General features: G+C 37.1%; 1 protein-coding gene across 1 annotated transcript in view; it reads left to right on the top strand.

Annotated features, from left to right (window-relative positions):
• The window catches only part of RYR2 (ryanodine receptor 2), a 231,018-nt gene that overhangs the window by 55,810 nt on the left and 154,821 nt on the right, over positions 1 to 20,387 (top strand). The window contains exons 12-20 of the mRNA XM_058171339.1: positions 268 to 424; positions 5,860 to 6,024; positions 9,287 to 9,408; positions 10,057 to 10,240; positions 11,643 to 11,778; positions 13,038 to 13,133; positions 15,586 to 15,704; positions 15,875 to 16,008; positions 16,219 to 16,460. Coding sequence (XP_058027322.1) covers positions 268 to 424; positions 5,860 to 6,024; positions 9,287 to 9,408; positions 10,057 to 10,240; positions 11,643 to 11,778; positions 13,038 to 13,133; positions 15,586 to 15,704; positions 15,875 to 16,008; positions 16,219 to 16,460 — 1,355 coding nt within the window. The remainder of the gene's footprint in view (positions 1 to 267; positions 425 to 5,859; positions 6,025 to 9,286; positions 9,409 to 10,056; positions 10,241 to 11,642; positions 11,779 to 13,037; positions 13,134 to 15,585; positions 15,705 to 15,874; positions 16,009 to 16,218; positions 16,461 to 20,387) is intronic.

Here is a 20,387-nt window from a genome sequence, read left to right as displayed (position 1 = left end):
CTCATGCATGGCTCATCTATGATTTGGTGGACCTGGTTTCCATTGAAATTAGCAAGTGTTCTTAGTTGAGGTTTTGAGTTGAGGTCCTGTTTGATGTCTGCTTTAAATGTCTTATAGTTGAAATATCACTGAAAAATGATATCACTGAAAAGTGATTTCGGTATATCTTTAATTCTAGAAATAAAATTGAATGTTCATGTTTCATGTTTTCATTGAATACTTAATATTTTACATTGTTTATGAATGCTAATTTTATTTTTTTATTAGATGGAGTGGAAGTCACATTAGATGGGGGCAGCCATTCAGATTAAGACATATAACAACAGGGAAATATTTAAATCTCATGGATGATAAGAGTCTTCTTCTAACAGACAAAGAAAAAGCTGATGTGAAATCTACAGCATTTTGTTTTCGATCTTCCAAGGTAAATACTTGTAATATAAGTTATTTCTCCATTTAATTCATTTTATTTTAATTTAATTTCCTAATGAAATGAAATTTAATTATTTAATTGGATTTTTTTAGACATCATCCCAGTCCAAACTGAGGTGTACAATAAGCCAAATAAAAGAAAATGCAATATATTAACAAATGAGTAAGGAATGGAATACAGAACATGAAGAGGCCCTATGCAAAAAATGAAATTATAATTAATAGTTAATTATGAATAATTAACCAATACTTAAATGCCTTCTTTGGTACATACTTATTGTCTGGTGCTTACTACCTGGCTTAATATCTAGTATCTGGTTCAGGTAAATCAAGGAATGGTTAATTAGAGACTTGGGGCAGTGTTGCTTGCTTCCAATAGAAAGAGAAAAATAAAAGCATTTTGTAAGCCAAGATATGATTGCTCAAAATCTACCAATAACAGGAGCAACTTCTCATATACAGCTTCCCTTAATACAAGGTGGGTAACCGTGGGCAACCTGTCAGCTTTTTTCAATCCCCCAGTGTCCTGTGTGTGTGTCAATCCCCCAGTGTCCTTTAACACCTCTTGTTGAAACTTGGCAGCAAGTGTTTTAAGGCTAAGAATGGGAGTGGTTTACTTCTCAGAGGCTTATAGCTTCCAACTCTTTGGAAGGTTGGATTGTGACTCCTGACTTGGACATTTCCTAATGCAAGAAGAATGATAGAGATAGCGGAACTGCATCTTATATTGGTAATTTTGTGGGGTGTTTTTTTTACGTAAGTATGTTGCATTTTCTATTTCTCCTTATTTTACTTTGCTTTGATTTTCCCTGAATTGGTAAAAGGTAAAATCTTCAGATCCTCACTTATTGCCTTATTTGTCCTATCGCACTAAATTGTTTCAGTTATTTAATAAACCTGAATGACTTGACTTATAACACATACTACCTAAAACAAACCATAGTACATTATTGTTCAGTGTGATTTATGAACTCAGCCACTTTGTTGAAGTCCTTTTCTCTAACATATTCCTTTTTTTCCTTTATCCATTTATATAATATCCATTCTACTTTTATTGATGACAAATAGTAAGATAAGACTACAAAACTCTCAGTTGCTTATTTGCAAGCAGACACAATAATTTTAAATCAGTAGCTTTATTGAGACAATTGGGAAGTCACACGCAGAAAGAAGTAATATGCATAACAGCACATGGGGAAATATTAGTATGTCTTGGGGTGGGTAATATGTCCTGCTTAAAAGAGCCAGTGGTACAATCTGTCCTTAAGAGATCATCTCTTGGTTCAATTATATTAGGCAATTTTCACTCAATGTCAAGTCTCTCTACCAAGGAAGATTCTGGAGAAGATAACCAGCTTTATCTAAAGACATTTTTAGAAGTAATGAATTACTTTGATCCCTTGAGTTAGTATTCAGGCCTGTGCATGAGATAAAAACAGGATTGATTGTCCTAGTTTATGAATTTTTCTCAGGATGTAGATGAAGCGAGACTATGCCTCTTGGGTCTTTAGGCAGTGCTTGATGCATCAAGCATGATTCCTTCTGGATAGCCTGAGAGGTTTGTGAGAGGGAAGCAGTGCTTTATAGCCTTTCCATTTTTGCCTTATCTGCAGGCGAAAAGCACGCAAGAGGTAATAAAGGTTAAACTCCTGTTACATGGCAATGAAGATATTGCTCAAAGGTAGCTTTTATTTTCTATGTTTTATAACCTGGCCATAAATGAAGGGCAAACATCAGTAGATGAAAGATAGCTTCCCCCAAACTTGCTGTTCTGTTTCCCTCCCCCCATACTCCCAACAAAGAGTCAGTCAAAGGCCTCTTCCTAATTTATTTACATTTGGCTAAATTCCTTCTGGCACAGAGATGTCTCCCCACATGCCTGCCAAAATCCCTGGAGATAACCAGAAAATTATAGATAAAGCACGATTCACTCACAAACAGATTCTTCTCTCCATGATACAGTTTGCCCAAGCAATTACACTGCTTTGTCCAAGACAAAAAGCCAGGAAGTTCCGCCTCCTGCTTTTATAGACTCTGTGCATGTCACTTCATGACTCATCATTCCTTGACTTTGTCCCAACGCCTCCTCTGCTGTGCGCGCCGGTCACATCTGCGCAGTCTTGCATCAAGCCAAAATTGTTCTTGGGGTGTTGTCAAATCAGAAGAAGGCCCGGGGGAATCAGGCCTTGCCGGCCCCTCCTCCTCCCCTTGGGTGGGTGCCAGGGAGAGAGAGGGCCCAGGAGAAGCAGGCCTTGCCAGGTCTTCTTCCTCACTTTCTGAATCATCCGAGTCCAGGAGTCCGAGTCCAGGAACCTGGGTCACAACACTTGCAGAAATTGTAAGTCTTTATTAAATATGAGATAACTGAAATTCAGAATGGAAAAATAATTGTGCCAACCTTAAGTTAAAAATACAACTCTGTGAGAAGTTTATAAGTATAATCGATGACCTTGGGGATGACTGGGAAGATATGCTGCCTACGAAACAACCAGATCAGAGAGGCAGGAGTCCTCAATGAATGGTCAAGGGAAGAAAATTTAGGAAAGACGCATCCAAATTGTTCAGGTGTTTAAAAGTGGCAGGAAGTTTGTACTTTCAAACTTTCCAGTTTCTGTTAATGCAACCTTACAATAAAGTAGAATTAGCTCATCTAGTCCTGCTTCCTGTCTGATTTACCCATGTGGGCTGACAATAAATGTTTTAAATCCAAATCCAAAGTTAGTTTGGATCTTGAGGGGGGGGGTGTTTCCTGATAAAACCATTGTTGAAAAGTTTCTTAATGATCCAACAATTCATGTTAAAAGGACAATAATTACATTTGGCTGGAAGAAACTATTAGGAAAAAATGTATGGGAAACAAAGTTTGATCAGACTCTGGAACAGATATATAAGCGCAGTCCCCAAATAAAAAATCAGCTTGAATAACAAAGTGTCATATGAGTTGTGGACAGAAGGTACATTGGGAAACGAGAATGTGTTTGAATAAGAGAAACACTTATTGGGTATCAGAATATTTTCCAAAGAGAAACCCTTTCTTGGTATGATGATTAAATAACACAGTTAAAGCAGCAACATTGGGAATAAAATAATGAAAAAAATGGCAATGAAAATGCTGTAGGAGGGTGGTCCAGGATAGAACAGATTCAAATTTAGCTGGATGCATCGGAAGTTTATTCTAAGAAATGTGGTAATCCAAATAAACCAATGAAGGAAGTGCTTCTTTTCAGCTTAAAATAAAGCTTGCGATTTTTATTTTTTTATTTTTTTTATTTATTTTGTCATACAGTATATATAAGCATAAGCATGAAATAATTATACAATATATAAACATATATATGAGTATGTAATAACTATATTAATTGGATATAACGAAAGGAAACAATAGGATGGGAACGGTAGGCACGCTTGTGCTCTTATGCACGCCCCTTACAGACCTCTTAGGAATGGGGTGAAGTCAATAGTAGATAGTTTTGGTTGAAGCTTTGGGGATTTTGGGAAGAGACCACAGAGTCAGGTAGTTTATTCCAAGCATTAACAACTCTGTTACTGAAGTCATATTTTCTGCAATCAAGATTGGAGCGGTTAACATTAAGCTTAAATCTATTGTGTGCTCATGTATTGTTGCAATTGAAGCTGAAGTAGTCTTCAACAGGAAGGACATTTTAATAGATGATTCTATGAGTTAAACTCAGGTCATGTCGAAGCGGCGTAGTTCTAAATTTTCTAAGCCCAGGATTTCAAGTCTGGTGGCATAAGGTATTTTGTTGTATTCAGAGGAGTGGAGAACTCTTCTTGTAAAATATTTCTGGACACGTTCAATTGTATTGATGTCAGAAATGTGGTATGGGTTCCAGACAGTCGAGCTGTATTCAAGAATTGGTCTAGCAAATGTTTTATATGCTCTGGTTAGTAGTGTAGTGTTTTTGGAGAAGAAGCTACGCAAGATTAGGTTTACAACTCTTAAAGCCTTTTTTGTGATGTAGTTGCAGTGGGATGGCACTTAGATAATTTGATATGAAAACTCCAAGGTCTTTAACAGGGTGGGGGTCATCTGTAAGGTAATGTCCATCAAGCTTGTACTTAGTGTTTAGGTTCTTTTTTCCAATATGTAAAACTGAGCATTTGCTGGTTGAGATTTGGAGTTGCCAAATTTTAGACCATTCAGTTACAAAGTCAAGGCCTTTTTGAAGGGTAGTTGTGTTGTTGGTGGTATTAAATAGTTTGACATCGTCAGCAAAGAGAACACAATTACTTGTAATATGGTCACAGAGATCATTAATGTATAATATGAAGAATGTTGGTCCAAGAACGCTGCCTTGGGGAACGCCACTTTTGACAGAAACAGGATTTGATAGAGCACTGCCAATTTTGATATGTGCCGGTCCACCACTTGCGTGGCCTAGTTCCTCTCTATTCCCCCACGCCCAGCCAGGCCGCCAAGCCCACAAAGGTTGGAATTGCTGATATACAGTTTAACATTGGGTTTAGATAAATGCTTGACTTGGTCAGACTGAAAAAAGTGCTTGTTATTAATCAAAGTTACCAGAAGCTTTGTGGAAAAGATGTATAACTTCAGACTATAATCTTATTCCAATTTATTTGGAATAAAATTCATCATATCAAATGACTGTTACTCTTCAATAGAGAAATTGCATTTTAAAATATTATTCATTTTTATGTTTATGTTCCAGGCCTTTTTTCTAGCCTTCTGTTTTTCAGTAGGCTGAACTAAAATATATCAGCTTTAATATAAAGCTCTATACTGCTTCATTTCAGATTTGCATCTTATATTTACATTTTTTAAAAGTTCCAAGAATGGATAAAATAATCTGAAAATATAATATAAGCTAGCTTTTTGATGGAATAGCAATCTTATTAGTTTATTAGAACAATGTTGCCAAAACCAAATAATTTTTTTAAAAAAAATGTGGACATGAGCCATTTCCTGCAAAAAAATACCATAAGATGAAAAGAGCCCTATTTTATCATACCTACATAAAGAAAACCATAGGTGTTTATGGAATGTGTCATTAAAACAATAGATGGGATGTAGAAAACTGGCCTGTAACTTTGAAATTCTAGTTTGCATGTACAGTACAATGTTAACACTATGAATATGTAATGATTTAGATAGAACTACTATAGAATTCAGGCATAGAATTAGTATTAGTAACAATAAATGAAAATGGGAATAATAAAGAGAATTATACACATTTATTATGTGCCTGGAGTATTGGTAGTTGCTTTTTCTTTAAAGATTACCTGCATCTGGAAAATAAGCGTATTTAAATACTATTGAAATTAATCTTGTACCATAGACGTTATCATTTTTAACATTAAGTGTGCTTTACCATTTTCTGTTGAGGTAAAAACTGTCACCTTTCAAAATGGTTTTGTAGATAACAACTGGCTTCTTTTTCTTTGTAGGAGAAATTAGATGTAGGGATAAGAAAAGAAGTGGATGGCATGGGAACCCCAGAAATAAAGTATGGAGATTCAGTCTGCTTTATACAGCATGTAGACACAGGTTTGTGGCTTACCTACCAATCAGTGGATGCAAAGTCTGTAAGAATGGGATCTGTGCAGCGCAAGGTAAGGTGTTTAAAACAAGGTTATTATATTAAATATAACTTTGATGTGACAAGGAAATTAATGCTGAATGTTGAGATTCTAGAAAGAGTACAGAGAAGAGCGACAAAGATGATTAGGGGCCTGGAGGCTAAAACATATGAAGAACAGTTGCAGGAACTGAGCATGGCTAGTCTAGTGAAAAGAAGGATCAGGGGTGACATGATAGCAGTATTCGAATATTTGAGGAGCTCTCACAGAGAGGAGGGAGGACAACCTATTTTCCAAAGCACACAAAGGCCAGATAAGGAACAGTGAATGGAAAGTGATCAAGGTGATTCAACTCAGAAATAAGGAGACATTTTCTGACAGTGAGAACAGTCAACCAATGAAACAGCTTGCCTTCAGAAGTTGTGGGTGCTTCATCACTGGAGGCTTTCAAGAAAAGACTGGACAAGCACTTGTCAGAAAAGGTATAGAGTCTCCTGCTTGAGCAGGGAGTTGGATTATTTCACCTAGAAGATCCCTTCCAGCTGTGCTATTTTTTTATTTTAAAGTTTACCCAGAACCCAATTTCAATGTGTTTATCACTCAACCATCATTATGTATACCGAGAGTGTATGCACCAAGACAAATTCCTTGTGTGTCTAATCACACTTGGCCAATAAATAATTCTATTCTATTCTATTCTATTCTATTCTATTCTATTCTATTCTATTCCATTCCATTCCATTCCATTCCATTCCATTCTATAGCTATAATACATAAGAGCTCAATCCCAATTCCCTAAAATGGATGTTTTCTATTTTGAGTAGTATTGATGATGTTACCTAGTTTGGGAAATGAAATGTCTGGAAGAAAATAACCAAGCTCAAAGAGTACCAAGGTTATTTCAAGCCTGTGCTACGAATATTTTCCTTTATAGGCTTATATTCATATATTTATATGCACATATATTCACGGTTTCCTTTTTACTTGTTCACGTGGCAAACTTTTTTTTTGTATGCAGATTGCTCAGAATGCTTTCTGAAATGCAAATACAGGTAGTCCTTGCTTAATGACCACAATTGGAACTGACAACTCCTTCCCTAAGTGATGTAGCTGTTAAGCTGACATCACGAGGATATGACAGACTTATGACCTCACTTCTACTACAATTGTTACTGAAAGCAAGACATCATGTGATCATGATGTGATTTTACTGCCAGCTTCCCCATTGATTCTTCTTTTTGAAAGGTGGCTGTAAAGCGTTGAAATGGTGATCAGGTGACTGCAGGGATTCTGTGGTGGCCTTAGGTACGACAGGTCATAAAGTTAGTTTGTCAGTGCTGTCATAACTTTGGTTGCTAAACAGAGCAATAATTAAGCAAGAATTACCTATATTTTATTTATATTGATATAAACATTTTTTGGTTATATGAGGACTTTTTACTGGAGTTCAGCAAAATAATGACTAAAGACATTTCTCTCATTTTTGTTAGCATTATGCTTTACTTGCTTTATAAAATGTAAGAGTTATATAAACTTGTCTAACACAGAAGGAAAATGGATATTTCCAAAACTACTGAAAATAATTGCAATTGTGGCAAAAATCTGTTAAGCTAAATGGAAAAAAATATATGCAAGAGTATATTTTTGGCAGAAGTAAATAGAAAGTTAATCAGTGACGCTACCTTTAAAATCCACAAATATCTCTAGTTTCCTATAAATATTTGCATGTTTATCAAATCTTGGCAATAAGAATATATTGTTCCGAGCATGGCTCAAATACTCTGTAGTGATTTCCACCAAATATTTTGTCGTTTCTGCTTGATTACTGCCATTGTTTTCAAAACAGCATTTTAGCATGTAACCTCTATAAAACAAAAATAAAAAAGCAGGAAAGTCAGAAGGTACACAATGTTATCTATGAAATTAGTTTGGATTCAACATATATGCATTAGTAGGAAAAACTTTATTTGATAGACAACATTGCCTGGATCTCTGTAGGTAAACAAAACACCTTGATGATTAAAGAAAATAAATCAATGGACTTTGATTCAAGAAATATAGATTTGAATCTATATTCAAGTCTATATTATAGGTAGTCTTCAAATTATAGGTAGTCTTCAAATTACAGCTGGTCACTTAGTGATTATGTGAAGTTACAACAGACCCTACTGTTGTAACTTACTACTCAGTTTTGAAGTTCTGACATTCTGGAAACCAACTTTTACTTCTGGTTTCCAGAAATAAATGCCCTATAGCACTTAACAGTCCCTGCCAAAAAGGTCATAAAATTGGGTTGGTCAGGTGATGACCTGTTTTATGACCATCATGGCTTGCAACCATAATTGCCAGGCTCAATTACTGCCAAAAGTTGATGACTACCTGTAAAGTGGAATGAAGTAATGGTAAAAATCTTTCACATAAATTACACAGGAATTTCTTTGGAACCATGCAAACCCATATTAATCCAATTGGTGGGATAAAACTCATGAGCTAGCTAGCTATTCAGAAAAAAAAACAACTGGTTGGTAAACTGGTTATACCCTTATGGCAAAAGTACAAGATTTCAGAACAACAAATACAGAGGTCCTAGTATCTCTGAGAATGCATTTAGAAGAACTTAACAAAAATTGTTCCATGGAAGAAAATCTTAGAAAGTTTACTGTATAATACAAAAGTTGTCTTGTGAAGGACAAGTAGATACTAGTCTTTGCAAAATGGAATCTATCAGAGGATGTGTGCAGGATACTCTTCTTATGCATGGGTCCACCTATACACAGTTCACAAAAAGCAAACCTCATTATCTGGAATAAAGATTTTAATCACAAATTGTGAAGTGGTTTGCTATTGGTGGCTATAAATTGCCATTCCAAATAGGTCATTATTCATTCTGGATTTTCAGCAATATACTCCTTCTTTGATTTAATTGACATTTGGGAATGCTTCAGAACTGTTTTGTTTTTACTATCAAGACTGGATTATTTGGTTGGGTAATGAATTCATAGTTATATAGGGATTTGCCTATACTGTATTGGCGACATATGGATTTTGTCCATTATTTTCTGTATTGTTTGAGATATGCAATGTTTGCATATCTCAAATGAAACAATGGGTGAATAATCTTTACACTTTTCAAGAATAAGCTTTGAGACATAGAATTATGATGGAACTCATTGCTATAAATCATTGATAAATAATTGACTTACCTGGATTGAGACATCCAGAGAAATAGAATTAGGATGAACAAAAGATTCATCAAACATTAGCATGGTTTTCTCCATTAAGTTTTTTGTTGCAGGCCATCATGCACCATGAGGGCCATATGGATGATGGATTGACATTATCCAGATCTCAGCATGAAGAATCACGTACAGCACGAGTAATTCGCAGTACTGTCTTCCTTTTCAACAGGTTCATAAGGTATACATATACTACTCTCTCACTTCCTCTTTCTGTCATATTTAACAGAAAGCCAATAGCTTCATAAGATTATTTAGGAGAAGAGTGCATGAATCTTCACAAAACTATATTTTGGATTTGTTTTACTTGAACATGAGATATTTGAATGGTGCTGTGTCAGCCATACCAAGTTATATGAAGACTTCTTTATGTAAAGTACTTTGCTGTCCCAAAACAATAAACATATGCTAAATTTTAAAAGAATTATCTTGAAAGCTGCTACATCAATTTTATATAACTTTAATATAATTCTTTCCTCAGAACTTTTTAGTTTGCCTGCAAAAATCATTGTGCTATTTGGAAAAAAATAATTATAGCTTTTGTGCTTTTCACATGGAAGACTGCTGCTCCAGTTCTTTGAATCACAATCTGGGCATTAGATTATACTAGATTATGTCCAGAGCAAACTGCTTGGTTTATTTCCAGAGCTGTAGAACAGAACTGGACTGGATGATCTTTATACACTCATTTTATTTAGTGTTGGTTCCTTATTAAAACTGAGACACATGTATTTGTTAATTATCTGGTTAAATTGGGATATTGTAATGATAGCATTAAGAAGCAGATGAAAATACATGTCTAATTAGTGGGCTTTTACATTAACCTTAGGGGCCTTGATGCTCTCAACAAGAAAGCTAAGTCTTCCATAGTTGATTTACCCATTGAATCAGTCAGCCTTAGCCTTCAGGACTTGATTGGTTACTTCCACCCACCAGATGAGCACTTAGAGCATGAAGACAAACAGAACCGACTAAGAGCTCTGAAGAATCGACAAAATCTCTTCCAAGAAGAGGTAACTGTCTTGTTTTTTTTATGGAAAAAGTTAAAACTGTTTTAAATTTGTAGTATCATGGCTACAGGATTTTTAAATTCAGGTTTTTGTTCCAAAACTAAGGCAAAACTTGTTAGAATAAAAAGCATCTTTATCTTTTGAGGATTTAATAAGTCTGTAATTCCTTTCCTTATATGTTATTTCTAGATCAGTAAATAAGCTACAAGTACAGGTTACAAACAAGTTAAAACTACTATTAAAATGTCTTACCATATCTAGGTCAGAAATTGAGTTAATTTATACTAGGATTTGTTGGAACCAAGCACGTCAATATCATAAGCGATATGATTTATATTGTTTCAGTATCCCTCTTTTAAACTAATCACTTTGTTCTTTTTGGGATTCAATAATAAGCCACAATTAATTAAAACATTTAATTTTTTAATTAAAATCAAAAACAATTAATTAAAACATGAAGTTTTAATTAAAACATTCCAGTGTCTTACATGCAGACCTGCAAATAGAAGATGTGAGGTGGGATGATGGAGTATGCGTGCTCAAACCTAACACACAGAATCACATTTTAGGTCTCATTCCATTATAATGCTCCAGGAAAACATGAGGAGATATATGAACTACCTATAATATGCCCATTCTTGAAAAGAATGTAAATGCAGAATATTAGAAGTACCGGTATATTAGGTTTGCAAAATATATGGCTCAATGAGACCATGTAACCATATGGAATTAATATAGAAATACAGTGCTTTTAAGATGCTAGCTAAACAATATCTATGGAGAATTGCAGTTTTAAAGATGGATTTTATCATAATGCAGCATGACTTACTTCTTCCTAAATATATGAAGATGGGACTGTCCTGCTTATAAGTCAATACAGTATTTACCTGTGCCTTTTTCTGCTTCTTGGGACAGTTTGTTTCTCCAAAGATCAGTTCCTTTATTACCTACATATTACCTAAGTGCAAATGTAAGTGTGCATACAATATCACATATAAAAAAAACTCAGAGATTTTTAACACTGTGTGTGTGTTGTATGTATGTGTCAGAGGTGGGTTTCAGCAGGTTCTGACCAGTTCTGGAGAACCGGTAGCGGAAATTTTGAGTAGTTCAGAGAACCGGTAGTAAAAATTCTGACTGGCCCCGCCCCCATCTATTCTCTGCCTCTCAAGTACCAGCTGATTGGGAGGAAATAGGGGTTTTGCAGTAACCTTCCCCTGTCATTCCCACCAAGCCACGCCCACCAAGCCATGCCACACCCACCAAGCCACGCCCACAGAACTGGTAGTAAAAATTTTTGAAACCCATCACTGGTATCTGTGTATGTAAATTAAGAGGCAGAGACTTTATGTGTATTCTGTGCAAAATACAGAATGGATGAGAATAAATACCTCTTTTCTTATAGGGTATGATCAATTTAGTGCTTGAATGTATTGATCGCTTACATGTGTACAGCAGTGCAGCTCATTTTGCTGATGTAGCTGGAAAGGAAGCAGGAGAAACTTGGAAATCTATTCTAAATTCACTGTATGAATTATTAGGTAAGACATACCTTCGAGTAACTGAGATTAGTAACATCTAAACACGCACAAATATATGTGTTAAAAACCCTGGGATGTTGAAATGTTATGATTTATAGAAAATATATTTTATTGTGTATGATAAAGATCTTCAGATGTCCAAGTATACCCTTGAATTAGAATCAAAGGATTTGCTTAGACTGTAGTTTAGACCAGAACTGCAATGCACTTACTGTATATATTGATGTAGGATGGTAAGTGGTAGTTTCAAAATATAAAATTGTTTTTCCTTTCATGCGAACTAAATTAAATGTGGATACTGCCTGCTGATAAAAAACAAAACCCTCTGTGGTAAATTCTCTAATCCTATTACATCCTCAGATCTTAATTTGATTCCATTACATAATACCGTAGTGTAGCATGGCATAGTACCCTATTGTGTACACCGCCCTGAGTCCTTCGGGAGAAGGGCGGTATAAAAATTCAATAAATAATAATAATAATAATAATAATAATAACATAATGTAGCATAACCTTGAGTTTTTATTTTTTTATGACAGATCTCTGGCCAGTTTAGCTGAAGAATATTATAAGGAGTAAAGTTTTCAAATATCTCTGTATTCTAGCAAAATAAGCGCTATTGTGTGATATTTAGCTTAGGTACAGATAGTCATTGAATTACAACCATAATTGACTCCAAAGTTTGTGTTGCTAAGCAAGACAGTTGCCCCATTTTACAATATTTCTTGCCACAATTGTTAAGTGACTCACTGCAGTTGTTAAGTTAGTAATGTAGTTGTTAAGGGAATGTGGCTTCCCCATTGACTTTGCTTGCCAGAAGGTCGCAGAAGGTGAGCACATGACTCCGGGACAATGCAACCGTCAGTTGCCAAGCATCTGAATTTTGATCACATGACCATGGGGAGGCTGCAACAGTTGTAAGTGTGAAAAGCGGTCATAAGTCACTTTTTTCAGTACCGTTGTAACTTTGAATGTTCACTAAATGAACTGTTGTAAGTTGAGGAATACCCTATTCTGGATATTAGCAATTTTATCCTGACCTCTGGATTTCATAGCTAACCATTAAGCATGCGTCAATACTGCTATCATTTATAACAGTCCAAATATAATTATGCTTTTCATAGAATATTTTCTAATCTTAATTATGATTTATGCGAGTTTAGCAAACTCCAATTTGGGGTCAAAATGCTATATGATGATTTCAGCCAGTGAATGTGAGGATTTGTAAATTAAGAGTTGATCTCTTTATTCATTCCTAGCGGCTTTGATTAGAGGGAATCGTAAAAATTGTGCTCAGTTCTCCGGATCTCTTGATTGGCTCATTAGTAGACTGGAGAGATTGGAGGCATCTTCTGGTATGTTTCTTGACATTATGATATATATTTGAATTCATGGATTCTTCTTCCACAATTCAATATGAATATTTGGTATAGAACTAATTCAATAATGATCCCTTGGGTACCTACAAACAGGAATTGAAAGTTGTTGTTTGTGAATCTGGTATAAATTTTGCCAAAAGCAATATTAAGTGGTATATTTGTTTTGTTTTGTTTGCTGCCTATATAATCTGATCCAGGTTTGTTTGGGATATTGTGTTGTACACAGAAACTTAATATTATGGTCTGATATTTTTGTCGGTATGTGTTTCTCACAGGTTAAAAGGATAGAAATTCCCTTAAGTTGAGCTATGCTCCTGGGGAGGTTCAAGATACACTTTGACAATAACCTGAAATGGTTTGTTTTTGTGTTCTTCTGAGATAAAGTGTTTTGTAGTCCCAGTTTAATTTACAGTCTAGAAATACCCTGATTACTTTCAAATACTACACAGAAAAGAGGACAGGCAATGAAAATGAAGGAGCAGAAAAAAGGAGGGAATGGAATTCCAAGTCCTAGTGAATAATTTTTTTAATTAATTTTGGTTATTTTTTTTTCACTGCTTAGCATCTGCCCCTACTTTGTGTTTTCAGTCATCCATGGTCAAAGAGATTATTATTAACTGAATAATGGATATATTTTCTATCATATGCAGCAAATATCAATGGATTTTTTATTCCTGTTTCTCTAAGCACCTACAATGTTTTAAGCACGGTACTTAAGTTAAAAGCGATTTGGTTCTTAGTTCATAAACAGTTTAATAATGTATAATTAAAGGAGCTTAAATAGCAATAGTTTAGATCAGAGGTGTCAACTTCGATTTCTTTGAGGCTTGCATCAGGATTGTGTTTGACCTCAGGGGGCATCGCCAGGGTGGGTGTGGCCAGATGTGGGCATATATCACTGTTAGGGACACCTGTGGTGGCATGGGTGGGGCTGGGGGGGATCCTCCTGCAGCCCTCTGCAAGCGAAAATGGAGCACAGGAGGGCCACTTCATTTTCACTGCCAGAGGCACTGCGGGACTGCTCTTTCACTATTTCCAGGGTGGCCCCAAGTGCCAGATCTAAGCACTTGATCTTAGCAGATCTAAGCCTTGAGTTTAATACCCCTGGTTTAGATCAATAAGGATCTAAACTTGGCATTTTAACCAAATTGATGATTTCTGCCCTGCAGTTCAGACTGGTCTAGTTGCATCTTAGTAATGAAAGCTGTTTTTCAATTAGTTATAGCTGAACTATAGACTGTATTTTGGATTTTAGGGGGAAAAACTAACTTGGAGCTTTGTTTTAAACAGAAAGATGTTTAAGGAAGATAAAATAAAATTGAGAGTTGCCAGATTGTGGCATGAAGTAAATGCAATAAATAAATATATCTCACCAAAATTAGATGCATAATTTGTTTTATGGATATGGAGGATTTTAATATTTAGTGCATGAGTTGTCCTTGTACTATTTCATATGCTGCTGAGATTTTCTGCATATTTGGTTATATTTAATTTGTTTTAATTTTTTTATTAATTGAACTGATCACTCTGCCCATCTACTAGAAGATATTCTGGGTAATGAACAAGGAAAAAAGTATAACTATGGCAAAAAACTTTTTGCAATTAAAAATATATAATAGTATTATGGAGAATTTTCCTGTTTGCTGTTGGAAAAAATGTAAAAGTTCATAAAATATCTAATTGCATACCCTATTTTTTTCATTTTCATAATATTGATTTTATCCCACAAACTAAAAGATGTTTTTCTTCACATAATTCCATTCCATTTGGATGATACAGTTTGAAATGTTCTTATCTGCTAAATTGGATATTTTCCTCGGAATACTAATCAACAAGTACTGTATTTAATAACTCCTGAACAAAAACAAAATAAAATTACAAAATAAAAAACTCAATTAATCTTTGACAACCTTCAGAATCTTCTTGATAATTGGTAAAATATTGGATTTATTTCAAATCAAACATTTGATTTATTTAAATTTGTTGTAAAACAAAGCAACGGTAGAGAAGCTGTAGCAGAATCTGAGGGCTGCTTGAAATTGAGGAGATATGAATTCTCGTTCCAAGTTTATCATTACATATGATAGCCTATGTTAAGCTAAGCAGCCGATGTTAATTGCCTAATCTTTTTATGTTATTCTCAAATAACCATGCTTGTGAAGATTAGTATAGTAATCATTAGTCATTAGTATGAAGATTAGTATAAGAAGCATTTTCTTAGGAATGCAAGTTAATTCAATATGAAAGCAACAGCGACTATGTTGTCATTGTTGTTTTATTTAAAGTATTCTTTTCTCTTGAATCTTGATAATTATAGAAGAAAAGGGATTATTATGATTATTCTTAGATTATTATGGCTGTTCTTTATTGTATGTTTTTAAAAGAATATAAAGAGATAAATACTAAAATGGGGTTTCTATATTTTAAGGAATTCTTGAAGTACTACACTGTGTGTTGGTGGAAAGTCCAGAAGCATTGAATATTATTAAAGAAGGACATATTAAATCAATCATTTGTCTTTTGGACAAACATGGCAGAAACCATAAGGTATACAAGACAAACATGAATTTATTTGAATAGTCTATGTGATTAATATAAGTTTATAAATAGAACATAAAGTTTATTTAACATAACAATGAAGTATATTTAATTTTTTTTAACAGAAGCTCTAGTGATTTAAAACTTTCATAACCACCTCTATCATCATTTTTCCCAAGGTATTAGATGTTCTTTGTTCATTGTGTGTATGTCATGGAGTAGCTGTGCGATCCAATCAACATTTGATCTGTGATAATCTTCTGCCAGGGAGAGACCTTCTTCTTCAAACTCGCCTTGTCAATCATGTGAGCAGGTAAAAAATGGAATAGAATATTGTTTTTAGTACTCATGTATATGTATTTATAAATGACCATATATATGCAGGCCCCTCTATAATAACATTATTTTTATTAGGATTTGCTTGGTGTAGGCCTTAAAAAATTGGTAATTTCCTTTTTTTTAAAATCTACTTCGTGATTTTTTTAAACTGATTTTTTAAATGTATTGTTTTGCTTGTATTTAGCATGCGACCAAATATTTTCCTTGGAATCAGCGAAGGCTCTGCTCAGTACAGAAAATGGTATTACGAATTAATGGTTGATTATGTGGAGCCATTTACAACAGCAGAAGCTACTCACCTTCGTGTAGGTTGGGCATCAACAGAAGGCTATTCACCATATCCAGTGGGTGGAGAAGAATGGGGCGGCAATGGTGTTGGTGATGACTTATATTCCTATGGTTTTGATGGACTTCACCTATGGTCAGGTAAGACTAATTGTTTAATATGTATTTGACAAAATAAATGAATGAATGAATGAATGAATAGAATAGAATAGAATAGAATTTTTATTGGCTAAGTGTGATTGGACACACAAGGAATGAATGAATGAATGAATGAGTGAGTGAGTTACTTCAACAACATTGTCTCACAGAAATTGACAATACAACTGCAAGCATGAAAATGAGTCCTCCTTTAGCTTCCAAGGGACCAGGGTGCCTCTGAAGGTCAGTGCTCTAAGCACTAAGAACCCAGCACAAATCTAAGCCTGTATGCACACCAATAGTGAAAATACCCTGCACAGTGTCTCTTGGCAGAAGGTTAATTTTCATAGGCGTTGGGGTGGCTCTTTTTTTTTTTTTGGCAGGGCAATAAGGGTCTCTAATATCATTAAACCCAAGTGTGAGGAAAAAGACAGCAGCTAAAATGTTAAGGCCAGTTGTGTGACCTTCTCCAATACAGTTGGCCTGGCTGTTTGCCAAAACTTAAAACACCCTCCCATCCCCCCTCCCTGCTAAAGCTTCTTTCTTAAAACAATTGTGGTCTTTGCCTTTCATTGTGCCAATCGACTTTAGAAGTCTGTGTGTGTGTGTGTGTGTGTGAGAGAGAGAGAGAGAGAGAGAGAGAGAGAGGGAGGGAGGGAGGGAGTGCAAAAGGGGGAAGGAGGATTCCCAGCTCTAAACAAAGGGAAATCCCGGAATGCCAGCGTGAAAGGCGGTGCTCACGTTCCTCCTCCCTTGCTCAAAAGCCCCAACATGATATTGGAATTGGATGCCATTATATACCTGCTGAGGATAATTTGAATAACTTGAAAGATATAAAAGCTCTAAACATATTTGTTTAAAATCTAAAATCTATACTTAAAATAAAATGAATATAAAGTAATAAAGTTCTTTAAAGTTGTAATTCACTTTGCTGCTGAAAAGAAAAGAAGCTTAACACCTTAAATGGTATTTATTAACTGAAATATCATCAAATCAAATATATAATGAGGTATATTATAATGACCTTTGTTTTCAGAAAGAAGCATGATGGAAGTTTTTCAATAAAGGGAAATATAGAAAAACTTAGTGTCATGCTCATATATCATCTTTACAGATGTTGTTAACACTATACTATGGCAGCATATGATGGTACAATGTTTCAATCAATTTCAGGATGAAAAACTCATCAATGAGGAGGAGGTATAATTTATTAACCTTGTATGATATCAGTTTCTCAAGGACTCTAGAAGGACCGAGGAAGAAATCTCTGCCCCTCCCACTTTCCCTTTCCAACCCAGCCTTCCAAGGGGACCTTTGAGGAGAAATCTCTGCCCCTCCCACTTTCCCTTTCCAAGGCAGCCTTCCAAGAGGACCTCTCGAAAGAGCGAAAGCTTTCTCCTGGCCGTTTTACCACCACCACACCCTCCACGCCGGCCATGGCACGAGCTCAGATTGCCGGCTGGGGATGATGGGCGCTGCAGTGCGATCTCGGGAGAGACTAGGGCGGAAGAAAGAATGACTGTTTCCCCACACCCTAGGATTGGGAAAACATTGACCCCCCCCCTTAGTTGCGGGAGAAGGTTGCGCTTCAAAGCGGTCGCCTCCATCCATCAATCCATCCTTCCTTCCTTACTTGCATCCATCCATCCATCCATCCATCCATCCATCCATCCATCCATCCATCCATCCATCCATCCATCCATCCATCCATCCATCCATCCTTTTTTTTCCCAGCGGCGGTGCGTGTGTGTGACATGCAAGCAAGGCGTCTCACAGGCGTGTGTGTGCGTGTGTGTGACATGCAAGCAAGGCGTCTCACAGGCGTGTGTGTGACATGCAAGCAAGGCGTCTCACAGGCGTGTGTGTGACATGCAAGCAAGGCGTCTCACAGGCGTGTGTGTGACATGCAAGCAAGGCGTCTCACAGGCGTGTGTGTGCGTGTGTGTGACATGCAAGCAAGGCGTCTCACAGGCGTGTGTGTGACATGCAAGCAAGGCGTCTCACAGGCGTGTGTGTGCGTGTGTGTGACATGCAAGCAAGGCGTCTCACAGGCGTGTGTGTGACATGCAAGCAAGGCGTCTCACAGGCGTGTGTGTGCGTGTGTGTGACATGCAAGCAAGGCGTCTCACAGGCGTGTGTGTGACATGCAAGCAAGGCGTCTCACAGGCGTGTGTGTGACATGCAAGCAAGGCGTCTCACAGGCGTGTGTGTGACATGCAAGCAAGGCGTCTCACAGGCGTGTGTGTGACATGCAAGCAAGGCGTCTCACAGGCGTGTGTGTGACATGCAAGCAAGGCGTCTCACAGGCGTGTGTGTGACATGCAAGCAAGGCGTCTCACAGGCGTGTGTGTGCGTGTGTGTGACATGCAAGCAAGGCGTCTCACAGGCGTGTGTGTGTGCGTGTGTGTGACATGCAAGCAAGGCGTCTCACAGGCGTGTGTGTGTGTGCGTGTGTGTGTGTGCGTGTGTGTGACATGCAAGCAAGGCGTCTCACAGGCGTGTGTGTGCGTGTGTGTGACATGCAAGCAAGGCGTCTCACAGGCGTGTGTGTGACATGCAAGCAAGGCGTCTCACAGGCGTGTGTGTGACATGCAAGCAAGGCGTCTCACAGGCGTGTGTGTGACATGCAAGCAAGGCGTCTCACAGGCGTGTGTGTGACATGCAAGCAAGGCGTCTCACAGGCGTGTGTGTGACATGCAAGCAAGGCGTCTCACAGGCGTGTGTGTGACATGCAAGCAAGGCGTCTCACAGGCGTGTGTGTGACATGCAAGCAAGGCGTCTCACAGGCGTGTGTGTGACATGCAAGCAAGGCGTCTCACAGGCGTGTGTGTGACATGCAAGCAAGGCGTCTCACAGGCGTGTGTGTGCGTGTGTGTGACATGCAAGCAAGGCGTCTCACAGGCGTGTGTGTGACATGCAAGCAAGGCGTCTCACAGGCGTGTGTGTGCGTGTGTGTGACATGCAAGCAAGGCGTCTCACAGGCGTGTGTGTGCGTGTGTGTGACATGCAAGCAAGGCGTCTCACAGGCGTGTGTGTGACATGCAAGCAAGGCGTCTCACAGGCGTGTGTGTGACATGCAAGCAAGGCGTCTCACAGGCGTGTGTGTGACATGCAAGCAAGGCGTCTCACAGGCGTGTGTGTGACATGCAAGCAAGGCGTCTCACAGGCGTGTGTGTGACATGCAAGCAAGGCGTCTCACAGGCGTGTGTGTGTGCGTGTGTGTGACATGCAAGCAAGGCGTCTCACAGGCGTGTGTGTGACATGCAAGCAAGGCGTCTCACAGGCGTGTGTGTGACATGCAAGCAAGGCGTCTCACAGGCGTGTGTGTGACATGCAAGCAAGGCGTCTCACAGGCGTGTGTGTGACATGCAAGCAAGGCGTCTCACAGGCGTGTGTGTGACATGCAAGCAAGGCGTCTCACAGGCGTGTGTGTGACATGCAAGCAAGGCGTCTCACAGGCGTGTGTGTGCGTGTGTGTGACATGCAATTAAATTTGAAGGGACATTGATTTTTGAAATTGAAATTGAAAATTTTCAAAATTGAAATTTTGAAACCTAAGGAAATAAGAATCAAGAGATATATATCATCTTCTTCTTTTCTTCTTCTTCTTCATCATCTTATTTACTATTATAGTATTACAACTGATTTAACAATTTAATGTTAATGTTGAAGATGTTTGTGTTTCATCTGTTATCAATTCTAATTTAATCCAAATTTAAGTGAATTATTTAAATCATTTAACTTGTTATTCTAAGGACCTATTGAACATACTCAAGTTCAATTATAAGTAAATATGCATACAATTTTATTAACATTATTCTAAATTACATGGCGTATGAAAATAACAAATTAAACCACAGCTAAAGGTAAATTCTATCAAGGTGAGCAAGAAAGTAAGTTAATTGCGAACAATTTAGAAAACTAACAGCC

The sequence above is a fragment of the Ahaetulla prasina genome, chromosome 1, assembly GCF_028640845.1.
Source record: "Ahaetulla prasina isolate Xishuangbanna chromosome 1, ASM2864084v1, whole genome shotgun sequence".
Taxonomy (NCBI): domain Eukaryota; kingdom Metazoa; phylum Chordata; class Lepidosauria; order Squamata; family Colubridae; genus Ahaetulla; species Ahaetulla prasina.
The sequence above is the reverse complement of the archived record's forward strand: the minus strand, read 5'-3'. Positions and strand labels throughout refer to the sequence as shown.